Source organism: Natrix helvetica (genome assembly GCF_964273705.1).
Source record: "Natrix helvetica genome assembly, chromosome: 1".
Classification (NCBI taxonomy): Eukaryota; Metazoa; Chordata; class Lepidosauria; order Squamata; family Natricidae; genus Natrix; species Natrix helvetica.
The window spans coordinates 301417875-301444494 of NC_138548.1; the positions used below are offsets into that span (position 1 = coordinate 301417875).

Genomic DNA, 26620 nt, shown 5'->3' on the forward strand with positions numbered 1-26620 from the left:
TCTTATACATTCTCAAAGACAGTGTAACACGGAAACACTTTACTCATTTCTTATTGGTTACCTTGAGGAAAAAGCCTTATAAGGAGATGGGGGTCTTACTTCTCCTTTTGTTACAGGTATGGACTACGTGCTATTAATGAACTTTAATTGAACCTTGTGGTTTTGGACTTTTGACATAGGGACATTTGCTGGAACATGTTGTGGTTGAAGGCTGATGACATTTCCCTGTCCCTTTAAGCAAGCTTCCAAGTGTCCCTTTTATGCCACGTCTTCATTCTTATATTTTAATCCATATTTTATTCTACTTTAGTAGCATGAAGCCCATCTTGAAATGAAAGAATTGCAAACTGAAATGTATCATCCCTATCAGATCAAATTAAAGGAAATAAAATCGTGATGCTGCTGCTTTGCTAAATAACTGCATGACATGAATCAGTGGAGGAAGGGGAAGGGAATGATTTTATGTATAAACTGTATTTTATAATATGAGTATTTAGAGAAGATTTTGGGTCAAGCCCTTTTAAAAGGAAGTAGCTGTTTATTGGAATTAGTTTTTAGAAAAAATAAAAATAGCTTCCTAGAGACATGTAATTGACATTGTGTGCACCCTCTAGTCTATTCTTATTAAGATAAGTCAACTGTATTTTTTTGTAGTCAAACTGGTTTAGCAAAAAAAATTAATGTTTCTTTTTTTCTCTCTCCCTCCCTCCCTCCCTCCCTCCCTCCCTCCCTCCCTCCCTCCCTCCCTCCATCTTTCATTATCTTTGGGAACAGCTGAAGGTAAACTGAGTTGTAATTTTGCCTTTGTTCTATATAAATATGAGCTTATTATAAAAATTTAGTTTGAATGATGAGTTCCAGACCTAATTGAAAAGAAGCAAATAAAGCAAAAAGAAGTAAATGTTGTTTTGAATAGGTTTACCTCAGATCTCACACCTTCCCATCCTACTGGTCAGCTCTCTCTCTCCCTCCCTCCCCCCCTTCTCTTTCCAATTCCAATCCATCAGTAAATCACACATGAATAATCCATTTCCCAAGATCACAGTTGGTCCTCAAACTTTTTGTTTTCTTTCGGACAAAGCATCTTACCGTAATTGCCAAACAGTAAAAAGAAGTGATCTTCCATTATTTTGAGGCACAAAATACATGAAATCTGTGCAGGGTAAACCTTAATTAGGTGCAATTCCTGAAGCACTATACTCACACCAAGAAAAACAAACAAAAACAAAAACACCTCAGCCCATCAACGTGCAAGGTAGGCGCACAATTTTATTTCATTACTTGGTTTACTGATTGTTCCTGTTCTTCCTTCCAATGTTATGTAATCCTTGCATTCCCCCCAAATATTGCCTTTCCCTGCCCCAAATGTGAACCTGCCCTTCAAAGCTATTATTGAAATGGAGCAGAATGTTTACTGTTATACTTACAATCACGACATGTGGAAACAATTCTTTTCTTTTTCTTTTCTTTTATGCAGGAAGGCAACCAGTGTCCAGCTACCAACCTCCATCTACCCCTTACTATTATTCTAGTGGTAAGTTTCTTTTTTAGAGTTCATAAATATCTAACGTACATACGTACGTACCAGTAGTGGGTTGCAGGCGGTACACCCCGGCATGGGCGTACCGGAGCCTGCTCGGAGAACCGGATACCATTCTGGTACAGTGCTCTGGAGGGCCCATCCATCTGCCCGAGCTCCTTATCAGTCTTTTAAGTCTTTGGCACTTCCGTGCACGTGCATGGCGCGTAGAGCACCTGCGCAATGCTCTGCTGAACAGCTGCAGCTTTGCGGAGGTGCTAAGATGCATGCACACTGTGCATGTCCATGTGGATGCTGCCGGGCCCGTTCCAACCATACCTGTTGAAACGGGATCCAGAACCCACCACTGCTACGTACACAGACACACAGACACACACATGCGCGCGTGCACATACACACACACACACACAGATTATCAATAATAAGAAAAAAAAAAGTAAGGAAAATCTAAATCTTTCTGAGGTCCTGGAGAGTGAATCCATGAAGTAAAGGCAACAAAAGTCTTTCAGGTCTTCCAGTTTGAGGCAGAACAGCCAATTGTTGGGTGTGGACTGGAACGTCTGATGCCGTACCGTAAAATGGGAGGCGCTTCAAAGAACAGATCATGTCTAGTGCAATTATTGCCGCTTTTGAAAGATTATGGGTCTTATTTTTTTCTCAGCCCCCTCAGTCATCAACTAGAGATTATTCCATAACAAGAAAATGAAATCAATGACCTCCTCCTATCAATTTCCAGTGTTGGATTAAGGCTAAGGCCCATGTTACAATAATGTTCTTTCTGAATGTTCTTTCTACTGTAAGAGCACTACAGAAATATACGAAATAGAAATTCTGTATCTTTCCATATTTTTATTCTGTTATGTTATTCTGTTGCATTTGAAATGGTGCACAAAGAGATCACAGAAATCAAATGACCCACTGATGGAAGCATGATTTTGGCGTAATTTCCTCTTTGCAGTTGATGGAGACCCACACTTCATCATAGCTGTACCCCAGAAAGAAGATGCCCTTTGTTTCAATATTAATGAGGAGCCCGGGGTAGTGTTAAATTTGATAAGAGATCCAGTTACAGGTGAGCCTTTCTTTTCTGAAACCGTGATTGCAAGTAAGGAAGATATTGCACTCCTACATCAGCTCATTGTCTATCTAATTTGATTTCTGTTTCCTTTGGATAAAGAATATGCAGATAACATGTAAATTCTTACATGTATACATGTAAGGTACAGCTAACATGTATCTTCTTTATAATGCCCAGGCTGACTGTCAAAGCTTTTCGGATTTGGACTGCTTATTATTTAAGTGGGATTAGGGTCTTTTTCTGATCTTGATTTATTTGCTTCTTCTGGCATACCCAAATGTTCCATTTCCATACTGTACAGGGAACTTTAACTGCCACTGTCTTGTATATTCAACTAATTCTAAGGAAGCTTCTACTACTCTCTTCACAAGACCTGTTTAAGTGTTATGAATCCAGAATGCTTGCCACACAGGAGGTGTATATACTGGGGTTGCCACATTGTTAGATTAGTGGCTGACAATCCCATATTCTAAAGTTTGTTATAGCAGAGGTAGATAATAGAAGTATCACTAAAGATAACGGTAAAGGTTCCCCTCGCACATGTATGCTAGTCATTCCCAACTCTAGGGGGCAGTGCTTATCTCCGTTTCAAAGTTGAAGAGCCAGTGCTGTCCAAAGACGTCTCCGTGGTCATGTGGCCGTCATGACTAAATGCCAGAGGCACATGGAACACTGTTACCTTCCCACCAATGATGGTTCCTATTTTTCTACTTGCATTTTATGTGCTTTCAAACTGCTAGGTTGGCAGAAGCTGGAACAAGTAACTGGAGCTCACTCCATTATGCGGCGCTAGGGATTTGAACCACCAAACTGCCAAACTTTCTCATCGACAAGCTCAGCATCTTAGCCACTGAGCCACCACGTCCCTAGAAGTATCACTACAGTACTCAATACAATATAAATATCCCCTCTTTTCAATCCATGAGGTGTGATTTTTATATTTGGCTAAGTTAGCGTTGGGAACTTGAGCCATCAAGTCTATATGATCATATAAGAGATAGCGTAGGTATGCTACTCCAAATGTTCATCCATTATACTGTTTCATTCTGTTATAGCCACATATACATTGATTCCATGTCATGATATTATATCTAAAGAATTCATCAATGTTGTTAATACATGAACAATATATTAAGGTTTGCCTAAGCTTATCAAAGCTTCCACTATATCCTAAAATCCACTCACCATCAATATATCTCAATATAGATTATATCCTTTAGTTCTGAGTGTATATACCATTTTGTTAGTTCAGCATGGCTGTTTATTCGGGCCAACTTCTTTACTCTGGATATCAACACTTTGAAAGTATTGTGACTGATGTCAAAAGGTAGGTTCATTTCAAGAAATTTGTGGTGATTTTGGGGCATCAATCTAAAACAGATGATCATCATTGCAGATTATAAGAAAAGATGCTATTTTAAATCATGAAACATATCCAAATGCAGTAGATGTTGATTTTTTTTATTGAAAAGGTTTCAGAATGTGATATATGTATTTTAGAGCTACCTGCACTAGATTATATTACTTCTAGATGCTGGAATTACCAATAAATGGCCATGGCCCTTTGGAGAAGCTACTTGCCTATATATAACCCAATCTGTTATTTTCTGAAGAAATGAATATGTAACTATCCCCAATTAAAGGAGATTGGGAAAATTAAATTATTCTAAGGAGCATAATTCATTCCACTAAATATTTCAAGAGGAATTAGGGTGGAAGATGGGATCAATGGCTTTCTTTTCAGTACAAATACAATATTATAATAAGGGATATTATTAATTAAGGTTAGGAGGGAAAGAACTAAACATTTCATTTACCTTGAGGGGTTGCCTTCCATAGTTTGTAGCCATCCAAGTTGACCAAACAGGATCTGCATGCTGTAGAGCCTGTCAGCAAAAAAATGTAGGCTCACGTGGACTAGAACTGACCCCAACTCCCAGGCCTCAGGCAGCTACCAGGCGATAGGCAATTTGGAATTGGGCCACTGGAATGGCTGGCTGGAGCATGTGCATGCGTACGCAGCACAAGTCCTGCGAGAAGCAGGATGGTGGGCACTCGTGCATGTGTGTGCTGGCCCACACTCATACAAGGGCTGCATGCAGACATGTGCACTGGCCTACATGGCCCAGATCCCCTCTATCCCCCAGCTGGGCCGCCAAGCCACAAAGGTTGGGGCCGTTGGACTAGAAGATGAGCTTTTTCTGCAATAGCGCCTGCTCTATTGAACATCTTCCCTTTGGATATTACAATGGCCTCAACTCTGTTAGTCTTCCATAAAGCTTTAAAGACCTGGCTATTTTCCCATGTCTGGGGCACTACATGCACTAAGGCCCCTGCATCCTAGCTATTTTGTTAACAGGCCAGATATCTCGCTTTTGCATGTATTTCGAATCAGATGTTTTAATGTAGTTTATTGTTTTTATTGTTTTTATTATTTTAAAAGGTTTAAAATTTTAATTGCAATGTATGTTTTTGAATTAAGAGCTGCCCAGAGTCATTGACTGAGCTGGGTGGCTATAGAAATCAGGTAAATAAATTTTAATTGGAATCAATCCCAGTTTAACAAAAATATATAGTATGGAAAGTGTTCCAACTGCAGAAAAAGACATATTTTTAAAATATGCTACTTACACATAAGCCATCCCCTTAATATCACTTCTGGGCTTTAGGTATGACCGTCAATGGACAGCTTATTGGAGATAAAAAAAGCATCAACAATGTAGGACCACAGAACACATATTTTGGAAAACTTGGGATTGTAACTATGAATCGGAATGTAAGGCTTGAAATAACAACTCAAAATATCATCCTTCAAAATGGTGTAAAAAGGAGAGTATTCAGTTGGCTGGATGAAGTTACCTCACAAGAACCCGGGTGAGCTATTCATGCCCCTAATATATAAAGGTGTTGTTTTTAAATCAGGGATGGGTGATTTATAGCTTCCGTAATTTTGCACTTCTCTTGGTCAACTCTATTAACAATGCATTCCCCCAACAGACTAACCCTGAAAGAAGGCTACCTTCACAAGAAAACAAGTTTGCCCAGTCCTTATATAAATAAAGTGGGGTAGATTTAAATAAATTCAGCTACAGAGAAAGGCAGCATGCTATAACTTTGCAAATATGAGGCATGCTTGAGAAAAAATAATGTTTTTATAAGGTTTTTAAATTTTTACAAAAACTAACTGCAATCTTCATAAATATGAGTCAGTTGCCAAATGTGTGAATTTTGATCACATGACCATTGGGATTCTGCAACTGTCGTGTCATAAGTTTCTTTTTCAGTGATTTCAGTTACTAAATCATTGGTTGTAATTTAACTATGAAACTATAGCTTCCAAAAATGTGGCACATAAATCTATGTCCACATGTACTTTTAAAGGCTGGGAGATTTTTTGGGACTGTTTTCAGCTACAGTTGATAAACCTAATCTACAAGGTGGGTGAGTTGGCATTGTACAGATTTTTATGGACGTTTATATTTTTGAAAGTGAATTTTTATTGAAGTTATTAACTAGCACATCAATACGTTTTCCTATCTTTTCTTGTGCATCTCTTACATTCAAGTTGCTCTTTGTTTAAGATAAATGTTATATAATTAATTTAATATTAATATTTCAGAAAAAAATAGCGGAACTCTTGATACTTCCTGCACTTTTCTTAATTGCTTTAGTATATGTGAGCAAAAAATCTTTTTTTCCTATGCTTTAATAACATTGGAAATACAGGAAATAATAACACATATATAGTATGTATACTGCCCAGAGTCATGACATGAGATGGGTGGATATACAAATGTGTTTCAATAAATAAGTAAATAAAACCATATATGGGTATCCAGATAATTGTATGGAAGCAAACTTCTGGATCTGGACTGACTTGCTATCTATAACAATTGTCCATAAAGGGCAATGTTTGCAAGTCAAAGAAGTTAGAAACAGGGATCTGCAACCTTAAACACTTAGAGCCATTTGGACCTGTTTCCCACAGAATAGAAAACACGGGACTCACAAAATCTGAGTGGGCCTGGCCAACTTGATGTCACTCACTCACACCCAGTTACATGACCCCCACCCCAGCCATGCCTACCCAGCCAGTAATTAGGGCAGGGAACCAGTTGTTAAAACCTTGGAGAGGAGGAGCCAACCTCACGACAAGACGATGTGCAATCTCAATGCTCTGAGATGACCACCGATACTTTTGCCGCTGGGTTGTCCAAACGGACCTAAACCGTCCCACAGAGACGGTGAACGGGAAGAATATATCCTGCTGATTTCAGGGACACCGCAAAGTCCCTGATCGATCCAGGAGAAGTTCTTCTAGCTCGCGACAAAAGCACAGCCCTTAGGCTGATGAAGTTGGGACGGCTCCAAAATGGAAGGAAACGGAAAGAGAAAGTGTTTTCAGCTGGTGAGGAATTTTTACCATTTTAAAAGAGACTGCCTACAAAAACCTTAAAGTTAATTTAAATTTGAGAATAGAAGAAATATGCGGTGGAATTAAGCTTTGAATGGTTTCGGACAGTGTGTTATGTTACTTTTTAAATGCTATTTTCATGGATGGAATTTATGCAAGCCTTTTAAAACGAATGGATTAAGTTTTCTTCTTCTATCTTTTTTTATTATTATTTTTGCAACCTATGGACTAAAATTCTCCTTCTTCATTACTGCGTGTGTTTTTCCCTTTTTCTTCTCTATTTCATTCAAGAATTTGACTTTTTTTTAACTTGGAATATAAAAAAGATACAAAAGGAAACAAAGAAAATTGTAACAACAGAGGGAAAGACAACACTGCTACTCAGAGGCTGGAGGTTTGCGTATTGGAAACAAAACACTTTTACTTTCCTCACCGATCATTCTGGCTTGGCACTTCAAAGTCTCATTGTTTGTTTATAGAGAGTGATAAGAAGAAAAGCACGAATTGTTTATACAGATGTTCTTTTGAAGTATATCTTTAACCAGAGAAAAGTGAAAATAAGACCTTACTGTGAATTTATGCTTACTCTTGTAAAAACCTTCCAAGCCAGAGCAGCAGTGTTTGTCAGCTGGAGATAATGGCACAATTTCAACAGCAGAAAGAAACTTTAAGTTTGCAAAAGATAATGTTTGAAATTCAGAAATTATTAAATACATCTGAGAGAACAGAAAAGAAGTTGGAAAACCTAGAGCATTTAACAGCAAAATATGATGAAGAAGTTGGAGATGTTTATCAAGTGGAAAAAGTGGAGGTTAGAGTCCTAAACAACGAAGAGAAAAATGATCACGAAGAAATCTAATCTGTTGACATCAATGGTGAATGGCTTGTGTCTGGAAATGGAAAGAGTGGATACGGAAAGGGGAGTTAGATGCATGGGAACTCTACCCCAGATGGCAAGACACAGAAGAAGAAAAAACAAAAGAATTTATGTATTTAAAGAGAGAAATGTTATCAGTTACATCATTGATAACACCAGGGATAATTAAAGATAAGCTGATCAAGGAAACAGAAGAAGGGTATCAAAATTATATGGGAGATTTAATAAGCAATGAGCTGCAAAGAGGAGTTCATGCAAATTTGATTAAGAAGATTAGAGGACTGATACCACAAATGGCAGAAGACATGATATTGTTTTGCTACTGGAAAGATATAGGTTGATAGATGAAAGTGTATAATCTAAAACTAGTTGTCAGTGTTCCAAATATCATGCAGAATTAAATCAGAGTCCAAGGCAAAACTATCCTTAAAGTTTAGACATGTTGGCAACGAACTGTGGAATCCCAAAACTAAATCCCTTCCTGGGATTCGACCCAGTTGAAAGTTCATGATCTTATCCCCACAGCCATAAATCCATCACATGGTTCAATCTTCTTCGGCCACGCAGGCATCTCCACCCAGCTGGTTCCGATCAGGTGCAGAGGTGCGGAGACAAAAGATGATCTTGGGCTTCTAGAAAGGAATGACAACAACACATTCTACAATTCTACTCCTTTCTATTCCCCCTCCCAATTACTACACTAATGAAACAGCATAATGAAATAATAGAAAGTGTGGCAGGCTAAAGATCCTAAAAGGAACATAACTACAGGCTTGACACTAGTTAAACTTAGTGAAATTTAGTGACAATAGATATAGTTAAATAAATAATTGATAATGATAATAACGTATATATATATATATAATGCTATGATAAGTAATAATTGGATATGAATATTGAATGGTACCTATGAAAAGAAGATTAGAATTTTTTTGTTATATATAAAGGTTAATAAAAAGAACTAAGTTAAATTTAGTTAAGTTTTGATTATTAGGGGGAAAATGTTACGATAAAGGATATAGTCAAAGGAAGGATAATGATAACAACGTATGTATGTATGTATGTATGTATGTATGTATGTATGTATGTGTACAACATAAGGAAATTGGATGTAACTTGTAAACAGTGATTTGGAAAGGAGGATTAGAAATTTTCATTACTAAATATTATGGATGTTTAGCCAGAATAGGCCATAAGGATTTAGTGTTATTGGAGGATATTAGAAATAGCAAATGAAATGCCAGTATGTGGTTATGTTTTAAATCTTGGTATATTTTATGATGAAGGATGTTTAAACAATTATAGTCAAATGAAAATTATTATTTATTTTATTTTATTTTTTATTTTTATGTGCTTCTAGACCGCCCCCTCTCCCAGAAGGGACTCGGGGCGGTGTACAGTCCATAGAGGATATCACAAAATACAATAAAAAATTAAATATGTACAGTTTGGAGGAGGTTAAAATGCAATTAAAAGAACTGTACAAAGCTAAATAAATATAATTTTTTTTAAAATCCCTAAAACAGACGCAACAGATTAAAAAACCCTAAGATAACCAGATAATAATACATTTGCCAGGAGGGACAGTTGTAATTATGCCAGGCCTGCTAATCGGAACAGGTGAGTCTTCAATTTTTGCCGGAAGGAGCGGAGGTCAGAAGTGGTTCTAATGTCGGGGGGGAGGTCATTCCAGAGGGTTGGGCCCATCACAGAGAAGGCCCTACTCCTTGGTGTCGCCTGTTGGCATTGCCTAGTGGACGGCACCAGGAGAAGTCTCTCCCTGTGTGAGCGAATTGGCCGCAGGGATGTATGTGGGAGGATGCGATCCCGCAAGTAACTAGGTCCCGTGCCATGGAGCGCTTTAAAGATGGTAATCAGCACCTTGAAACGCACCCGAAAAACCACAGGTAGCCAGTGCAGCTCGCGCAGGAGAGGTGTTACGTGGGAGTACCTCGTACTCCCCATCACAGCCCGCGCGGCTGCGTTCTGAACCAACTGCAGTCTCCGGGCGCGTCCCAAGGGCAGCCCCATGTAGAGAGCGTTGCAGTAATCCAGGCGGGACGTCACCAGCGCATGAGTAACCGTGCGTAGGGCATCCCGGTCCAGTAGGGGGCGCAATTGGCGCACCAGGCGAACCTGGTGGAACGCCCCCCTCGCCACGGCTGCCACATGGTCATCCATTGACAGCTGGGCATCAAGGAGGACGCCCAAATTGCGCGCCCGTTCCACAGGGGGCAATTGTTCGCCCCCTATGGCCAGCGATGGAATCAGCTGGCTGAACTGAGGTGCCGGTAGCCACAGCCACTCGGTCTTGGAGGGGTTGAGTTTAAGTCTGAAAATGGAGGTATGATGATGGTAATATGTATAAATATATCTGAGTTAAAATACTTGAGTTAATATGAATTATGGTTGATGACTGTGGAAGAGATGCACGAACGTCTTTTGTAACCAACCGATACACTTTCTACAGTATGTAAAGAAGGAACATACTTTGTGTTGTGTTTGTTTTGAAAATTAAAAATATTTTTTTAAAAAAACAAAACCCTTTTGACATCTCTCTCTCACCTCCCCCTATATATCTCTAGCTCCTCTCTCTCACCCCTATTTCTCCTTCTCTTTGTATCTCTGACTCTCTCCCCCTCTATCTGTATCTCTCTCTGTGTGTACTTCTCTCCCCCTCCCCCTCTCTACCTTCCCCCCTCTATGTATCTCTCTCTCCCCCCTCTCCCTCTCTTTCTTCCCCTCTCCCTCTCCCCCTTTCTCTGGATCTCTGTCTCTCTCTCCCCTCTCTGTATCTCTCTCTCTGTCTGTCTATGTCTCTCTCTCTCCCCCTTGCTCTGTGTGTCTCTATCTGTCTCTCTCTCTCCCCTTCTATCTTCCCCCTCTTTGTATCTCTTTCTGTGTATCTATGTCTCTCTCTCCCCCCCCCTCTCTCCCTCTCTCTCCCCGCTTTCTCTCTGTATCTCTATGTCTCTCCCCCCCTTCTATCTTCCCCCTCTCTCTGATTCTCTCTCTGTCTCTCTCTGGCCATCGTGGTTGTGAAAGGAGAAGGAGGGGCAGGAGGAGAATCCTTCTCTGGATGGCAAAAGTCCCCTGGGCAAGTTTTAAAGGCATGGCTGGGCACTGTGGGCACGTCTCCCTTTCTAATATCCCTCTTGGATCCCATTCCCACCCCGCAATCCCTCATGTAGTGAAGCTAGTGTTGGTCACGACTGTGTTGGGTGAGACTGGTGTTGAACTATATTAAGGCTAGTCTTCCATCTATTTTGGACCCATACCAATTTGCATATAGGAGTAATGATGCTATGTCTATTGTTGTCCATACTGTATTAAATCATTTGGAACAGGAAACATATGTAAGGTTGCTATTTGTGGATTATAGCTCTGTCTTTAACACCATTGTACCCAATAGGTTGTTTCTTAAAATGTTCAATTTGGGTATAAATCAGAGGATTTGTTTGTGGATAAAGGATTTTCTGGCATAGGCCACAGTCAGTAAGGATGGGATCTCACCATTCTTCTACTCTGATATGAAGTACAGGAGCCCCCCATGGTTGTGTGCTAAGCCCCTTCCTTTATTCTTTGTATACACATGACTGTACCCTACTGTATAACACCAACACAATTATTAAATTTACGAATGACATGACAGTGGTGACGCTCATTAATAAGAACAGTGAGTCTGCTTATAGGAAGGAAGTACAAAGACTGACACTGTGGTGTAAAGAAAATAATCTTACACTTAACACCAAAAAAACTAAAGAACTTATAATTGACTTCAGGAGGAAGAGAGATGTTCATTTACCATTGTACATAAATGGCAAGGAGGTGGAGAGGGTTGGTAGTTTCAAATTTCTGGGCATTTATATCTTGGAGGACCTCTCATGGACCATGAATGCAAACATGCTTGCGAAGAAGGCACAAAAGAGGCTGTACTTTCTGAGAATGCTAAGGAAGATAAATCTATCTCAGCATCTACTACCGTCCTACTATCGCAGCACTATTGAGTGTGTCCTGATATACGGCATTCTTGCATGGTATGGGAGCAGCTCTGCAGCGGGCAAAAAGGCTGTCAGAGAATCATTAAAACTGCCCAGAATATAACCGGGCTTCAGCTATCAGCCCTGAATGACATCTTCGCATCTCACTGTTTGAGGAAGTTGCATAACATTCTCAGAGACTCTTCCCATTCTGTTTACAATCTTTTTAGACTGTTGCCTTCTTGCAGAAGATACAGAACAATTAAAACTAGGACCAAACGTCTTCTGAATAGCTTTCATCCCAGAGCTATAATTGTACTCAACAATGAATTAAAGGGCCACCATCAGTGAGCTATTAGACAGCACTACTTGGTCTGTTGTGTTAATGCTTGGGTGGTTTAGCAGCGGGGAATTTTTTGGGTGGGTGGGGATGTGTTTAGGGTTGTTATGTGTGTTGGGCCTGGTCTCTGGGTGTTATGTGAGTTTCATTGCATGTGTATACTGTGTATATGACTAGGAGGGAAGGAGGGGGTGAGGGGCCAGCCAGTGGTGGGATTACCAACAGGGAGCCACAGTAGAGGGTCCAAAGAGCTCCGGAGTCACAGGTTGCAGACACACGAGTTAGAAGGATAGGGTAAAATTGTCCTACGTTCAGTCTAGTGCAGACCTGGGCACTTTATGGCTCCTTGGCCGCTTCTGGTCCTTCTGTCTGTGTCTGCCCTGTGTACATTGCTTGTATTTTGAAGCCAACTTTTTGTTTGGTTTTTTCAGTTTACATATCTGCATGCATGCGTGCCTACACACCTTCACAATTCTATTGGTTTGACCCTCCACAACAGTCCCTGTTTCTCATGTGACCCATTGGGAAAATTAATTGCCCATCTCTGGTTTAGTATATTACATACATAGTGATCCTGGCTGAAATTGAGGCCAATTCCTGGAGCTAATAATAAGCATAATGTAATCAGAGCAATTGTTTCAGGCGAATGGTTTATTTGCTTTGCTCTACATCAGCCTGCTTCATTGGTGAATGGATGAATAACTTCATCATTTAATAAGCTTGAGGGCCAGAATTGGTAGGAAGAATTTAATGCTAGGCTTCATTTAAACAATAGCCATGTGCTTACAGATGCCTTCTCCAGAAATTACCATAATTTGAATCTCTGCATACCAATAATCACTTTTAACTGCTTGATTTCTCTTTTCCCACTTAGTTTGACACTAATAATCAAACGAAAACGGAGCGTAGAGGTTTCGATGGATAATGGAGCAAAGTTTGTTGTTGTTCTACACCAAGTGTGGAAGAAACATCCCCTACACCGAGATTTCCTGGGATTTTACATGGAGGATAGTCACAGATTATCTCAACAAACCCATGGCTTACTAGGTAACACAAAGATATTATTCTAAGGATTTTTTGGTTTTATTTTGTTTTGTTTATTCCATCACTTTTCTTTCATAAGGCATGTAGTCTTCTGACATGGCATGAGGTTAAATTCCTGACTGACTTAGCATGGGGTTAAAAAGGCAGCAATATTTGCTTTTCACTTTTGTTTGTTTCTAAGTATGCAATATTTATTTCTGGATTGTATCACATGCCAAAATTGATTGCGTATAAATGTTGTTGGGTTTGGGTGGGTTTTTTATTATTATTATGAATAATCTCCAATTTAGTTTATACCAACACATTCCATTCAATTCAACTTCTATATCCAGATTACAGCACACTGCCTGACATAGGTAGCAATAAATGCATCCTGTTGTTTATTTATTGAAGATAAGAAAACATCAAAAAGAACAAACTGGCAGAATTGGTAAAAGACAGATAGAAATGGGGGGAGAGAGTTGGGGGAAGAGACTGTCTCTTGAAAAAGGGAAGCAAGCTAAACTGGACTAAGAGCTGGAAGAGAGAGGGGGGAGATACAAAAGAGTCACCTTGTACAGGAGATGGGGAGCATAAAAATTTAATAAATAAAATAAAATAATGAGAAAGATACTGTATTATTAACAAAAAAAAACCTATTTCTAAATAAAAATGTACAGAACTTCCCAAATTAACTGGAAACAATTTTCTAGGCAATTGGCATAGACGGTTTCAAAGTTAATGTTTTGGTTAACTGAGATTTAATCCTTTAATCTACAGAATAGAGATGAAAGATGGAATCACCAGTTTATACATTGATGTACAGGGATAATGTAGCTAACTCATTTGCTTTTCTCCCTGATTAGGTTTCTTCCTTAACATAGATGCAGAAAACCAGAACGATCTTTCTATATAAGGAACAAATAGAATTAGGAACTCAATAGGGTAGCTCTAAAAATAGTTACATCCAACTTATAGCCACACTTATCACTGCCGAATGCAAGATGTAGCTCTTCTTATGATTTGCTCTTGAATGACTGACAACTGTTTAATCAAGTTTCTGTTTTGCTCCCAAATGACTGGCAACTGTTTAATAATTACTGTTGCTGCTGTCATGTTTATTTTAAGGGCAATTTTTCCACCCAATCGACTTTGATATACTTGAGGTCCACCCTGGATCGGATCCAGAAAAACCAGATGCCACCATGATTGTGAAAAATAAGCAGCTGACAGTAACCAGGTAAAGAGAGACTGACATTTTAGCTGACATTGACACAGTTGCATGAAGTGGGTTCCCTAAGCTCATTGCTTTCTGTGTTATATTGCAGGGGATGGCAGAAGGATTACATAGCTGATGTCCAGCATGGCACCAATATCCCTTGCTGGTTTATTCACAACAATGGAGATGGCCTTATTGATGGCAATCACACAGACTACATTGTTCCCAGCATATTTTGAAATAAAAAATAATAATTAAAAAGAGTGGGGATGATAATGGTGGTGGTGGTGGTGATGATGATGATGATTATGATAAAAATATTCATGCTATTGTAAATGCTTGTGATAAAATATGAAGAAATATTTTAATACTGGAGATTTAATTGTGAATCCAAATAACTGAAACTGATATATTCATAATACAATTTGTATAACTTCTGCTGAGATTTAATTTCAATAAATTGGAAAACTTTTTTATTTGCCCATTTATTTTCTACTCACTATATAGTGTCTCTAAGCATGTGTGTGTGTGTGTGAGAGAGAGAGGGGAGGAGAGGGAGAGGGGGAGAGAGATAGAGAGCGCTCCAATAGCAGTTTATTCTAAAGAACATTTCTCATTTCTGGAATAATATTAATATGCAGAGATGCTTGAAATATCAAACCTCCAGTTTGCAGGAAAGGAAAAATATTGGCAACTATCACCAACCCATTGATGACAACTGCTCCAAATCCAGCTGCTTTATATAGATATTAAATAGCACGGTGAACAAGATGTAATCTTACCAAATTTTCAAGACCGATTCCCAAGCAGTCAAGCAGAGAGTTGCAATATTATCTTTCGACAGTGCTCAGAGAAATAATAGCAGAACCACCATTAATTATCATTGTGGAAAGAATCCAAGAGGCAAAAAGTTTCACTGTTCAGACTACAGTTTATGTTGGTGCAATCAGTGGATGTTTTACTTATCCATACCCTGAACAACTACAATACCTTGTTCTTTATGGATGTAGTTGAGAGGAGAATCCCATGGCTTATTTTAATATTATTGGCATCTGCCAAAAAAGAGCTTTGTTAAATAGTTATTAGGGAAGCTTGGCATCATAGAGATACAAACCTAAATTCTTCTCTGCTCTCAAATATAATAGTTTTATTATGGAGAATGAGGAGGCCATAAGTATGAAGAAGAATGGCAACATGCGGGAAAAGCGCAGGATGGCTGGGAGGGAAGATAGGGGGGGGCATTGCAATGTGTATGTGTTCTCTCTCTCTGTCTGTGTATGTGTATATGTGTGTGTGTGTGTATGTGTATGTGTATATGTATATGTATATGTATATGTATATGTATGTATGTATAAACGCTAATAATAAAATAAATAAATAAATAATAAGTATATAGTATTTTTTCCTTTTCTACAGGTGGCTACTGCTAATTTTATATGTATTGATTTTCAATGCACATGTTTACCATCTGAAATAACTTGCCTCTGGACCTCTAAAATAGAGCCAAGGGTTGGCTGTTGGGCCAACAAATGATATGGGGGTGGGGGGAGCCAAACAGTACAAACAAATGGACAAGGAGTTTGTGCGGCGACACATCATAACACATACGCACATCATGGATATTAAAAATGCAATGCCACTCTCTTGAGGATGAGATGATACTTTATTAAAATGATTCTTAGCTTTCAGCTTATAAGAAAAAGACTTGGAAAACAGTAGAAAAGATCTTTTATTCCGCATTGTAGAGCAGCAAACAGAGGGCAAACCTGTAACTCACTGCCACTAATGACATAGTCAGAGAATGAAACATCTGCAAGCAAACAAGCTCAGACAGCATCAAGGTCTCCACAGTTCAACCCTGAGATAGGCAGATAGACAGACAGACAGACAGACAGACAGACAGACAAATATTCTCTTGTATTGAAAAACAAAGGTCGTCCATTTCCGCCCTTCACTTTCCTCATAGGTCCATTAACTATTTCTGATTATTTTACACCATTGTAATTACTATATAAATTTTCTACTATCTTTATTATCAAGGACTTTGCTTTGTACTTTGATAATATTAGATAATATTAGAATGCGTCAGGAAACATTTTGAGTTTTAAGATCTCTGTGCAGAATATGCTTCTCGTACAAATACTGAAAAATAAAAAACAACGGAATTCACAAATTACATATTAAGTATACTTTACTGAACTACAGCATGAAAAAGAAACAATTATATAATAGACCATGAGCTCCTCGCAGAGGGAGATCTAATATATCTGCCAAACTGCATAGCCATTATTACGAATCACAGGGTTCCATAGGTACGAATAAAATGATCAAGAAGACTATATTATTTTCTATGCTCATTACAAATATGCATGGAAACTAGCAAGAGGCTTCCTAGAACACATTCGAAAATGATAAAACGACTAAAATAAATTGATGCTAAAATTCAATGATACCAGAACTGTCTAGTAAAGGGAAGTGAGATACCTGCAGTGCCATAGCAATCTGAACAAGCCACTCCACCACTTGAGACTCAGGAAGAAGTTGTCCTTTCTGCTCTTTCAGGTTATGATGTAAGTCCCCTCCTTCACAGAAGCCCATGACAATGTACAGCAAGCCATTATCTCCTTCCCAGGACTCTCTATAGGTGACTATGTTTGGATGCTTCAATTGTGACAATAGCTGGGCTTCCTGCTCTGCTGATTTTCTCTCACGGCTTGAGGCATGTTTAAGGTTCAGCCCTTTGATAACATACTGCCGAAACAAAAAGGAATACTATCTATACTGGAATACTATCATGTCACCCTCACTCTCTCTCTCTACATGGGGCTGCCCTTGAAGAGCACCCGGAGGCTTCAGCTGGTCCAGAATGCGGCTGCATGGGTTATCATGGGGGTACCTGGGTGCTCCCATGTTACATCCCTTTTAGGTGGCCTGCACTGGTTGCCGGTTGTTTTCCGGGTGCGATTCAAGGTATTAATTATGACCTTTAAAGCACTCCATGGCTTAGGCCCAGGGTACCTGCGAGACCACCTACTGCCACCAGTAGCCTCCCACCGTCCAGTACGATCCCACAGAGTTGGCCTCCTCAGGGTGCCGTCGGCCAGGCAGTGTTGGCTGGTGACCCCCAGGGGGAGAGCCTTCTCTGTGGGAGTGCCTTCCCTCTAGAATGAGCTGCCCCCGGAGCTCTGCACAATCCCTGACCTCTGGTCCTTCCGACGTGCCCTAAAAAATTGGCTTTTCCAGCAAGCCGGCCTGGCCTGTTAATTTTAATTTTAATTTATTTTAAATGTATTGGTTTTTTTAAATTCGGGGTTTTTTTTTGGAAATGGATTTAATCTTTTTTAACTTTTGGGATGTGTGTTTTTTAATGTTGTATGCCGCCCTGAGTACTTTTGGAGAAGGGCGGCGTATAAATCCAAATAAAACAAACCACCAAACCAAAACCCCTAATTCTTCTTTTCTTTAGACTAGCCAAACCCAAATCCTGCAGCCGTTCTTCATATGTTTTAGTCTCCAGGCCTTTGATCATAATAGTTGCTCTTCTCTGAACTTTTTCCAAAGTCTCAACATCTTTTTTGTAGTATGACCAAAATTGGTTGTGGTATTTTTGAGACGGAATTTAAAATATAGAATAACAGAATTGGGAGGGAACTTAGAGGACTTCAAGTCCAACACCCTGCTAAGGCAGGAAACTCTACACCACTTCAGACAAATGGTTGTCCAATCTCTTCCAATGTTGGAGCATTCAATTATTACTCTATTTGGTAAAAATTCATTTTACAGTAAAGGAAAAAAACCCCAAACTGTATTAATCTCATATACTAAATTTTATGAATGTGTGCAGTTTTTCATACAGCTTACCAATTTAAACTTTCATAAACATATATACTGTAGTTTTGATTATAGTTTATCCAGCATGCATTTGTGTAATCCAGCAAGCTTTAGAAATCACATATTTTCACCTGAAAGAACATCTGGAATAGCTTTCACAATCCATTCTAATGCATCACTTTCTCCTTGTTTACAATCCTCCGGAGTTGAAGATCAGCAACTGTGTTGATTGTTCAAGATTGTAAAGAAGCTTAACTTTCAAATTAGAGAGGGGGGGGGAGCTAAAAACTGATTAGTGGAATTTACCTGGCCAGTATTTCCTGCCTCCCCCCCCCCAACAGTTTTAATCATTGGAAAATGGTATTCTACTACTTTCAATTATATCAAGTGAAGAAAGAGAATTGCCAAATGAAATACAATCTAAACTTCACTTCAGAAATCAGTGTATTACTATTATCTTTCCCATCTTTCCTATTACCATTTACTATAGGTATCTTATAATTATATTACTTTGTTGTTTGTATGTTTACTGAGAGCTTATCCACTGGAGACAAATTCCTTGTGTGTCCAATCACACTTGGCCAATAAAGAATATTGTATGTTATATATCAGCTACTGCATTACAAAACAAAGAGGACAAAAGAATAAAAACTTTATTTTAAAGAAAAGGCAAAGTGAAATCCAATAAAGGAATAATAGATTTACACAAAGTGTGCACTTAGCAATAGCACTTAGACTTATATATCGCTTCAGCCATCTTTAAACGTTGTACAGTCAGCATATTGCCCTCAACAATCTGGGTCCTCATTTAACTGACCGGAGAAGGCCTGAAGACTGAGTCAACCTTGAGGCAGTTAGAATTGAACTGCCGAATTGCAGTCGGCAGAAGTAGTCTGCAGTACTGCATTCCAATCACTATGCCACCACGGCTCTTGTGGTGGCACCACCACATCCTGTTTCCAGAGTCTTCAATGCAGCAGTAGACATGTCTCTGGATATCATCTGACAATTAATCTTTGGTGACCAGCAATCCCTGTAAGTTCACTAGGCAGCCACAGTGCTCACACATACTGCACTCACAATTCCAAATAATCACTAGGCAGAAAGTTTGAAGAGACACCTGTCCTAATTTACATGCATAAAAACATAATGACTTTAATCAAAATAGAAGTCTCCAGTGGGAAATGTATCCAGGTGATCAAAGTGCTAGTTCAAGAAATCTCAAGTTTTTTGACCTGATTGGTGAAACAGATGTGAAGTCTAATTTGAGATTTAATTTTAAAGATGTTCCACATAGGGAAAAGCAGGTAAACCTGGACTTGATAGATTAGAGGCTAAAATGTGATTTTCTGGCCTTGGACTCTTTAACTTTCATGTATAAATTTCATCAACCATTTTCCAAAGATAAATATTTGCCATAGTTACTTCAGTGTTACTCTTTGACTATTTACAAAGTTCACTACTAATAAAGGTCCTTCCAAATTGACATTTTTCTTTTTCTTCCAACATGGGGAAAGGTATCCCAGATTACATTTTACTGGCTCTTATTCCTGCTCTTGTAACTTCAGATATTTTGATCAACCCGCTCAGAAACATTGAGGTATGTAGCTAAATATATAAAGTTGCTCCTTTTTTTTCCTCAGATTTTTTTTAAAGCTTTGAACAGCAACCACAAATGCACTATCTCAATCTTTCAAGACTTCTTCAGCCTTCTGCCTGCCTGATTCAGGATACCTTTACTTACCAGTATGCTTATTTTGACTGAAATTCTACAGTTCATGTTAATTGGTTGCCTATGAAATCTCATGCCTTGAGTTACCTGGCTCAGAGGTGCTGCATTTGGAAATGAAGCAGGGAAAGTTATGCTAGTCTATGACTATAAAAAAGAGTTGATTTGAAGCCAGTAAGGGGCTATGGTCCCTTACTGTCCCTGTTAGCAAGTCCTGTGACTTCTTTGAGGAGCTGCTTTGAGGACATACACTGAGGGGGGTTATGTTAGACCCAGACTTAATTGGCCTTCTTTGGATCTATATGCCGTACATCATGCTGTGCACTTCAGTAATTTTTTGAGGGAAGACACTGAATTAAGAAAGAATAAATCAGATAAAGCAAGGAGTACTTGCATCTATGTATGTGTGATTATGAGGAGTTCATGGTGGTATATACATATATACATTCATACATACATTACATTACATTACATTACATACATGAGAGAGCTATCCACCTCACCTGTGTTTATACCTAACTTACCGTACCTAAAATTTAACTGAGGCAGCTCCACAGATATGTTTCTGAGGAACAGTAGAAAAACTCTATTAGGTAAAGGTATTTATCTTAGTTAGTATGGTAATTTATGGCCTATTTTCCAGATGTTTCTTATTTTCTGTTCATGTAATTAATGTTTCTAAATTAGATAGGCTGGTAAACTGGTAGGGATTTGTTTGATAAGAACCCAGCCAAGGTTATGCATGCTGATTATTCAGACTTCATTCTATGGAAGGTCTCATTTATTGTGATGCTCTCACTTAAAATGAAGAGAAATGTGGAATAACATACAACTACTATGCAGCGTATTTGGTAGGATACAGCACCTGTTGTTTGGCAATTATTAAACCTTTTTTCACTCTTTATTTGTAGAAGAGAAGTGCCACTGATGTGGTAAGTAACCTTTCATTTAGAATGCTGATCATTAAGTTTAGATGGCACATACGAAATACAAATGTTTTCTCTTAGTCATATGTATCTGCATTGCTGGGCTTAAAGAAATCATTTACTCAGCTCCAAAGTTCTGTTTATTTCTTCAGAAATCAGTCCTCTTGTGTTCAGGAATGTTGAATTCTGAGCAAACGGCATATTTCAATCACTCTTGCAAAGTACCCATCATGTGCAAGTGTGGAAAGGCCTCATCACACACTTTTAAGAAGGAGACTACCTCATGCATGGATTCAGGCGGTGACAAATATCTGTTTGTGTTCCCTCACAGAAATAAAGTAAAATGTTTTAGAAGTTTGTTCCTGTTTTCCTCCCCTATGAGAAATCATTTCTTAAAAACACAATACAAGAATTTGTGAGGTTCAGAGATAAAAATCTAACCCAGAGTTTTCCCCAACATATAATTTTCTAGACGTGGCCTTTAGATTTCATTTTTTAAAAAATTACAGAAATGGAAGAAGAAAATGATTGAGCTGTTTTAAATTAATTAACACTTTGTAAATAAATCAAACATTAAGCAAATGTAATTAGAATTAAAATAAATAATATGTATGAAGCGTAGTATTTCTGGAAGATCTGTGAGCTATATCAAACAAAAGTGTTTAAAATGAAGATAATATATTAGCAGCACATTTCTGTGTAACCATGTGACTTTTTTATTCTCTAGCACACCCATGCCATAGAAATCTACTGGGTGAAAATTGACTGCAGTGTTACTTCAAGGTTTTCCCGTAATGTCATCACTAGTCGAGCTGTGAATCGCGCCAATGTGTCCAAGGAAGCTCAGTTTGATGTGGAGCTTCCCAAAACAGCCTTTATTACAAACTTTACATTGTATGTACATCATTTTCTTATTTTTATCTGCTTTGGACATCAGTCTAGCAATAATTAAGCCACTCAGATACTGTCAACAGACTAACTACCATGAATCACAGGGTTACAGAGGACATTGAAGCCACCTGATCCAATTATGTGCTCAAAATAGGAAATCTAAAACTAGGGCCTCCCTCATAACCTCTCCGTTCTTACCAATCTAGATAACTGATTCCATCACAGCATCATTTTTAACTTAATTCTTTTTAATGATCATCCAAAATGTGGCCTCCTTTTACATAAGCATCTCTGAAATAGACTTGCCCTCTGAGTAGAGTTTTTACCAATCTGCTCTGAAATATCCAGAGAAGGTCTTCCTTCATCTTTCTTCATTATGTTTTCAGTCCTATAGAGGCAGCATTCTTTCCAGTCTCTTTGTTATACCACTCAAATATCTCCTTTACTTGATGAATAGAAGGGGAAAAAAACCCCAATAACTTGTCTGCACACATATTCAGCTATCTGATGTATCCTTCAATAGGACGGTTGATGGTGTCACTTATCCTGGAATCATAAAGGAAAAAGAAACTGCCCAAAAGCAGTATCAACAAGCAGTTTCAAGGGGCCAGACAGCAGGACTTGTGAAGTAAGTATGTGAGGCCAAACAGAATCTGTTTCCTTATTTCATTTCCGGTCCTAGGTATTTATTCAATAAACAGATGCTAAATAAATGAACAAAGTGCAAACAAAAGTATTAAATGGTGGGCTATATGAGCGTGAAGAAATGTGATCACTGCTTGAATTTCATGAATCTTCCTATGTTTAACATGTGAAGGGCTGCTGGAAGAAAAACAGAGAAATTCAGTGTTTCGGTCAACATTGCATCATCCAGCAAAGTTACTTTTCAATTGACTTATGAAGAACTCTTGAAGCGAAAGTTTGGAAAATACGAGGTGTTTATCAAAGTAAACCCAAAACAGCTTGTTAATAAATTTGAGGTACGATCATATGTATTGTCACTTTATCTTGAAGTAGTTTTTGGAAAAGTTTGTGAATGATGCTCAGAACAATTTAGAAACAAATGTATAAACAACTATGAATCTAATTCTTTTTTAATGCTTTGTTTACAGTTTATATTACTGGTCTATCTGATTTTTTCTAACTTGCTAATGTCAACATAATTTTAAATCAATGTTACAGATTGAAGCAAACATCTTTGAGCCTCAAGGCATCAGTGAACTTGAAGTTGAAGGGACATTCCTCAGCAACGAACTGCTACCAGTTGTGAAAAAGTCTTTTTCAGGAAAAAAGGTATGTCTGGTAATAGAATCTTGAAGGGTGATTCATATATAGGTAATTCTTGCCTAATGACTGGTGAGATGGCAATGGGGATTGCCAGGAGTTTTATTGCTAAGCACCTTGTGTAGGAATGGGAAGCCCAGTCAGAATTACCATTGTTAATTGAGGATTAACTATAAAGAGTTGAAAGCATGCCATGATCTTGATCAAGATGTTGCCTGGAGATTTCCCCTACAGTAAGTACAGAAGAAGCTCCTGGTTGTAAGTTAAGTATAGAAGATTCACAAACAAGAAGCAAAAATTACAATGGTGGCATGCCTTATCACACTATGCAGAAGTAAAGAAAAGAAAGAATGACCCCTTGAATATATTTCTTAAAATAATTTATTTGCTTCATGGAACACAGCTGACAGGTTATTTTGTCCCAGTCAGAGCTCTAAATGAGACATGGCACAGGGCAACCCCAATCAAAGATGCAGACACAGAATTATTTGAGAATACTTCACAAAAGTAAAAGTAGTTCCCAAACATGATAGACAATATTTATGCGGCAATATTTTAATGCATAAATAAGCCCCATTAAAAAAATGTTTGTATAGAGAAACAACAAAACCAAGGCACTTCCTTGTTCTTGCATATGGTGTATAGACAAGGATCAAGTTGCCTGTTTGAATCCATGGACACTCTTCTGTAACGTGGACAAATCTTTCGTTTTCAAGTTATTTGATATCATAGTGGCCTTTACATATATATATATGCCTTTCTTCATATATGAAAGTGGTCTTTACATATAGGTAGTGAGCAACATTCCTCTTGAAGCTGCTCTGAGTTCTTTGAGACAGTTAATAAGCTAAATTAAACTAGTGAAGAATATTATTACGAAAGTGTGTTTCACTGCTGGTACAAAGACTCCATTATAATCTTTGCCATGTTTTGGGAAGTATCTTTTGGCAACCCATCTCGTCTTGTAGAAATAGACACTGTATTGTCTTCTTCATCACACTAATTGTGAAGACCAATTTGTATCCAAAGAACTTCTTCTCTTTTGGTACTTCTGTGAAAGCTTGTGTTTTCTTGTAAAGAAAAAATTCAATATCTTTTCTACCAGCATGTAGCTATTTGTCCTCCCTCCAGTGTGGCTGCTTTTGGAAGAATCTAGTATATCTTCCTCTCTGGCTAGAAGAGAAATCATTTAGAAGGCATTGCTTTGTTGAGTTGAGTATCTTATCTATGGTTGGGGGGTCTCTAGTGGCCTTTGTTTCTCCTTATAGCATCACTTCCATTTCTTCTTTATTACAAAGGTTCAATAATTTCTTCTTGCTTTGAAAGCTGCACTGTTGCTTCTCCTCTTGTCATTTCTAGGTAAATCTCAATATTCAATTATTTTGAATAACTCCTTGTCATCCTCAAAATATGCCTTCCTGTTTATTTTAATAGAATGCAGGAAATTGTGTATCACTTCTGTCCATTTAATATCTTCATATCTTAAGGATACAGTATTACATTGCAGAAGTGAAGAGGATAGTTTTATGAGGTATTAAATATATGCATACATCTTGGATTACAGTGCTTCACATTAGTTTGGTCTTATACTAGCATTCCTCGATCTACAACAGTTCATTTAGTGACCGTTCAAAGTTACAACAACACTGAAAAAAGTGACTTATGACTGTTTTTCACAGTTATGACCTTTGCAGCATCCCCATGATCATTGGATCAAAATTCAGATGCTTTGCAACGGGTTCATATTTATGACCGTTACTGTGTCCCTGTGACCTTCTAACAAGAAAAGTCCATGGAGCAGCCAGATTTACTTAACCCCTGGGTTACTAATTTAGCAACTGCAGTGATTCACTTAACAACTATTGCAAGAAAGGTCATAAAATGAGGCAAAACTCGATTAACAAAAGTCTCACACAACAACATAAATGTTGGGCTTAATTATGATCATAAGTTGAGGACTACCTGTGCCAAAATTCATTTTTGTCTTTTATGGGTGTCATTGTACTGGAAGTTGCAAACATTATTAATTCTTCCCAATATTACTTTGTTAGTATAGCATAGAGAATCATGCTTCTATTCATTTGCATTAGATTCTGGATTTCTTCTCTGCCACATTGTTTTGTTATAGGATATTGGGAACTATTTTTTCATGTTTTATTCTCTGTCCTCTCAACTACTTCTCAACTTCCTTCCCTGTGTTTTTACTCCCACTGTTAAGTGTGCAGTGTCTTAGGCTTTCTTCTAGATACATTACTCACTCTTGCAAACTATGTTGTTTTTACTTTAACAAGGTACCGGTAAGTCAATACGTTGGAAAAGTGATGGATATTAGGTAATGAGAACTTTCCCTTATATTTTAACTTTCCAAGTTCCTGAAAAGAATTCCTATGAACAAATAATGCATTCAGAAGTTTATGTCATTGGTTGTATTAGCTAATGTAGTTACATTGTTTACTGCAGCATCATAGACCCTTGAGAAACCAAGCTGCAGTGCTGAATAATTTCTGAAGTCTACTCCACAGGCTTTCTTTTTTCAATATAATCTAGTAAGGGATCATTTGCTATTATGGAAAGGTGACCCATGACTGTTTTCTTGCTTCTTTCCCATTTCTGTTGGCCTTGGTTCTTCCAGAATGTGAAGCACAACAGCAGTATTTTTTATTAGAAAGAAGAGTTTTCTATAGTTCCAGTAATTTAGCAGCTCAATAGAGCCAGATCTCCTTGCTGGATTGCCCATGGTCTTTCTGCCTCTCTTTGCAGACTGACAAACTCCTTTGTTCCTGCATATAAGTTACTCTTGGGCAATACAACACTGTTGGGAGAGGGGAGGGGATAAGCAGTATGTACTCAGTGCAGGATCATATGAAGTGATGAAATCAGTGGCTTCAAAATGATGGGCAACAATCAGACAGTCAAAGCCCTCTTCCTTTTTTGGCTTGGTTTTCTAAAAAGAAAGCTGGAAGTTATTATGAACAAAAACCCAATAGACTCTTTATTGCAGAACATAAACAATGCCTAAGCATAGAACTGGTATGGTGCATCCAGCCTTATGGGAAAAAATGAATAAAATCAGTGAAGAAGGAGGAGATAAAAGTAATAAATATCGTCATGCAAATATGAAGAAAGAAAGAAAGAAAGAAAGAAAGAAAGAAAGAAAGAAAGAAAATAAAATAAAGAATCCTGACTTTATAAGTGTAAGAGGCAATGCAGAGTAAGATATGCAGAGTAAGTCTTCTTAGACAAGAAAAGGAGATAAAAATGCAATTTTTCACTGCTAGCTTTTCTTGCATTCCTTGTTGGAATGCTGGATCTTGCAATATTTAATAGTTCAAATTATACCACAGCTGAATTTCAAAATAAACTCCTGGCTCATCCCTTTCTAAATACCATATTTTTTGGACTATAAGACACACTCCCCCCCAAAGTGGGTGGAAATGTCTGTGTGTCTTGTAGAGCGAATATTGCAGCAGGAGGGAGGGGGGTTGGTG

The 26620-nt window shown here is 38.2% G+C and overlaps 2 protein-coding genes across 3 annotated transcripts in view; both read left to right on the forward strand.

Annotated features, from left to right (window-relative positions):
- Nucleotides 1-1375: 1375 nt before the first annotated feature.
- LOC309383190 (inter-alpha-trypsin inhibitor heavy chain H3-like) lies at nucleotides 1376-14955 on the forward strand. Its single transcript, XM_081935423.1, has 6 exons — nucleotides 1376-1534; nucleotides 2499-2612; nucleotides 5288-5492; nucleotides 13104-13276; nucleotides 14381-14492; nucleotides 14581-14955. The coding sequence occupies exons 1-6, from the start codon at nucleotides 1408-1410 to the stop codon at nucleotides 14708-14710; spliced, it is 861 nt and encodes a 286-aa protein (XP_081791549.1). The 5' UTR covers nucleotides 1376-1407; the 3' UTR covers nucleotides 14711-14955.
- A 4822-nt stretch (nucleotides 14956-19777) lies between these two features.
- Nucleotides 19778-26620, forward strand: part of LOC309383182 (inter-alpha-trypsin inhibitor heavy chain H3-like) — a 72273-nt gene continuing 65430 nt past the window's right edge. The window contains exons 1-6 of one of the 2 annotated variants that reach the window (XM_081935410.1): nucleotides 19778-19902; nucleotides 20943-20963; nucleotides 21685-21851; nucleotides 22372-22476; nucleotides 22666-22828; nucleotides 23031-23141. In XM_081935410.1, coding sequence (XP_081791536.1) covers nucleotides 19810-19902; nucleotides 20943-20963; nucleotides 21685-21851; nucleotides 22372-22476; nucleotides 22666-22828; nucleotides 23031-23141 — 660 coding nt within the window. In that variant the 5' untranslated portion in view covers nucleotides 19778-19809. The remainder of the gene's footprint in view (nucleotides 19903-20942; nucleotides 20964-21684; nucleotides 21852-22371; nucleotides 22477-22665; nucleotides 22829-23030; nucleotides 23142-26620) is intronic. The other variant, XM_081935409.1, reaches the window with a different exon arrangement.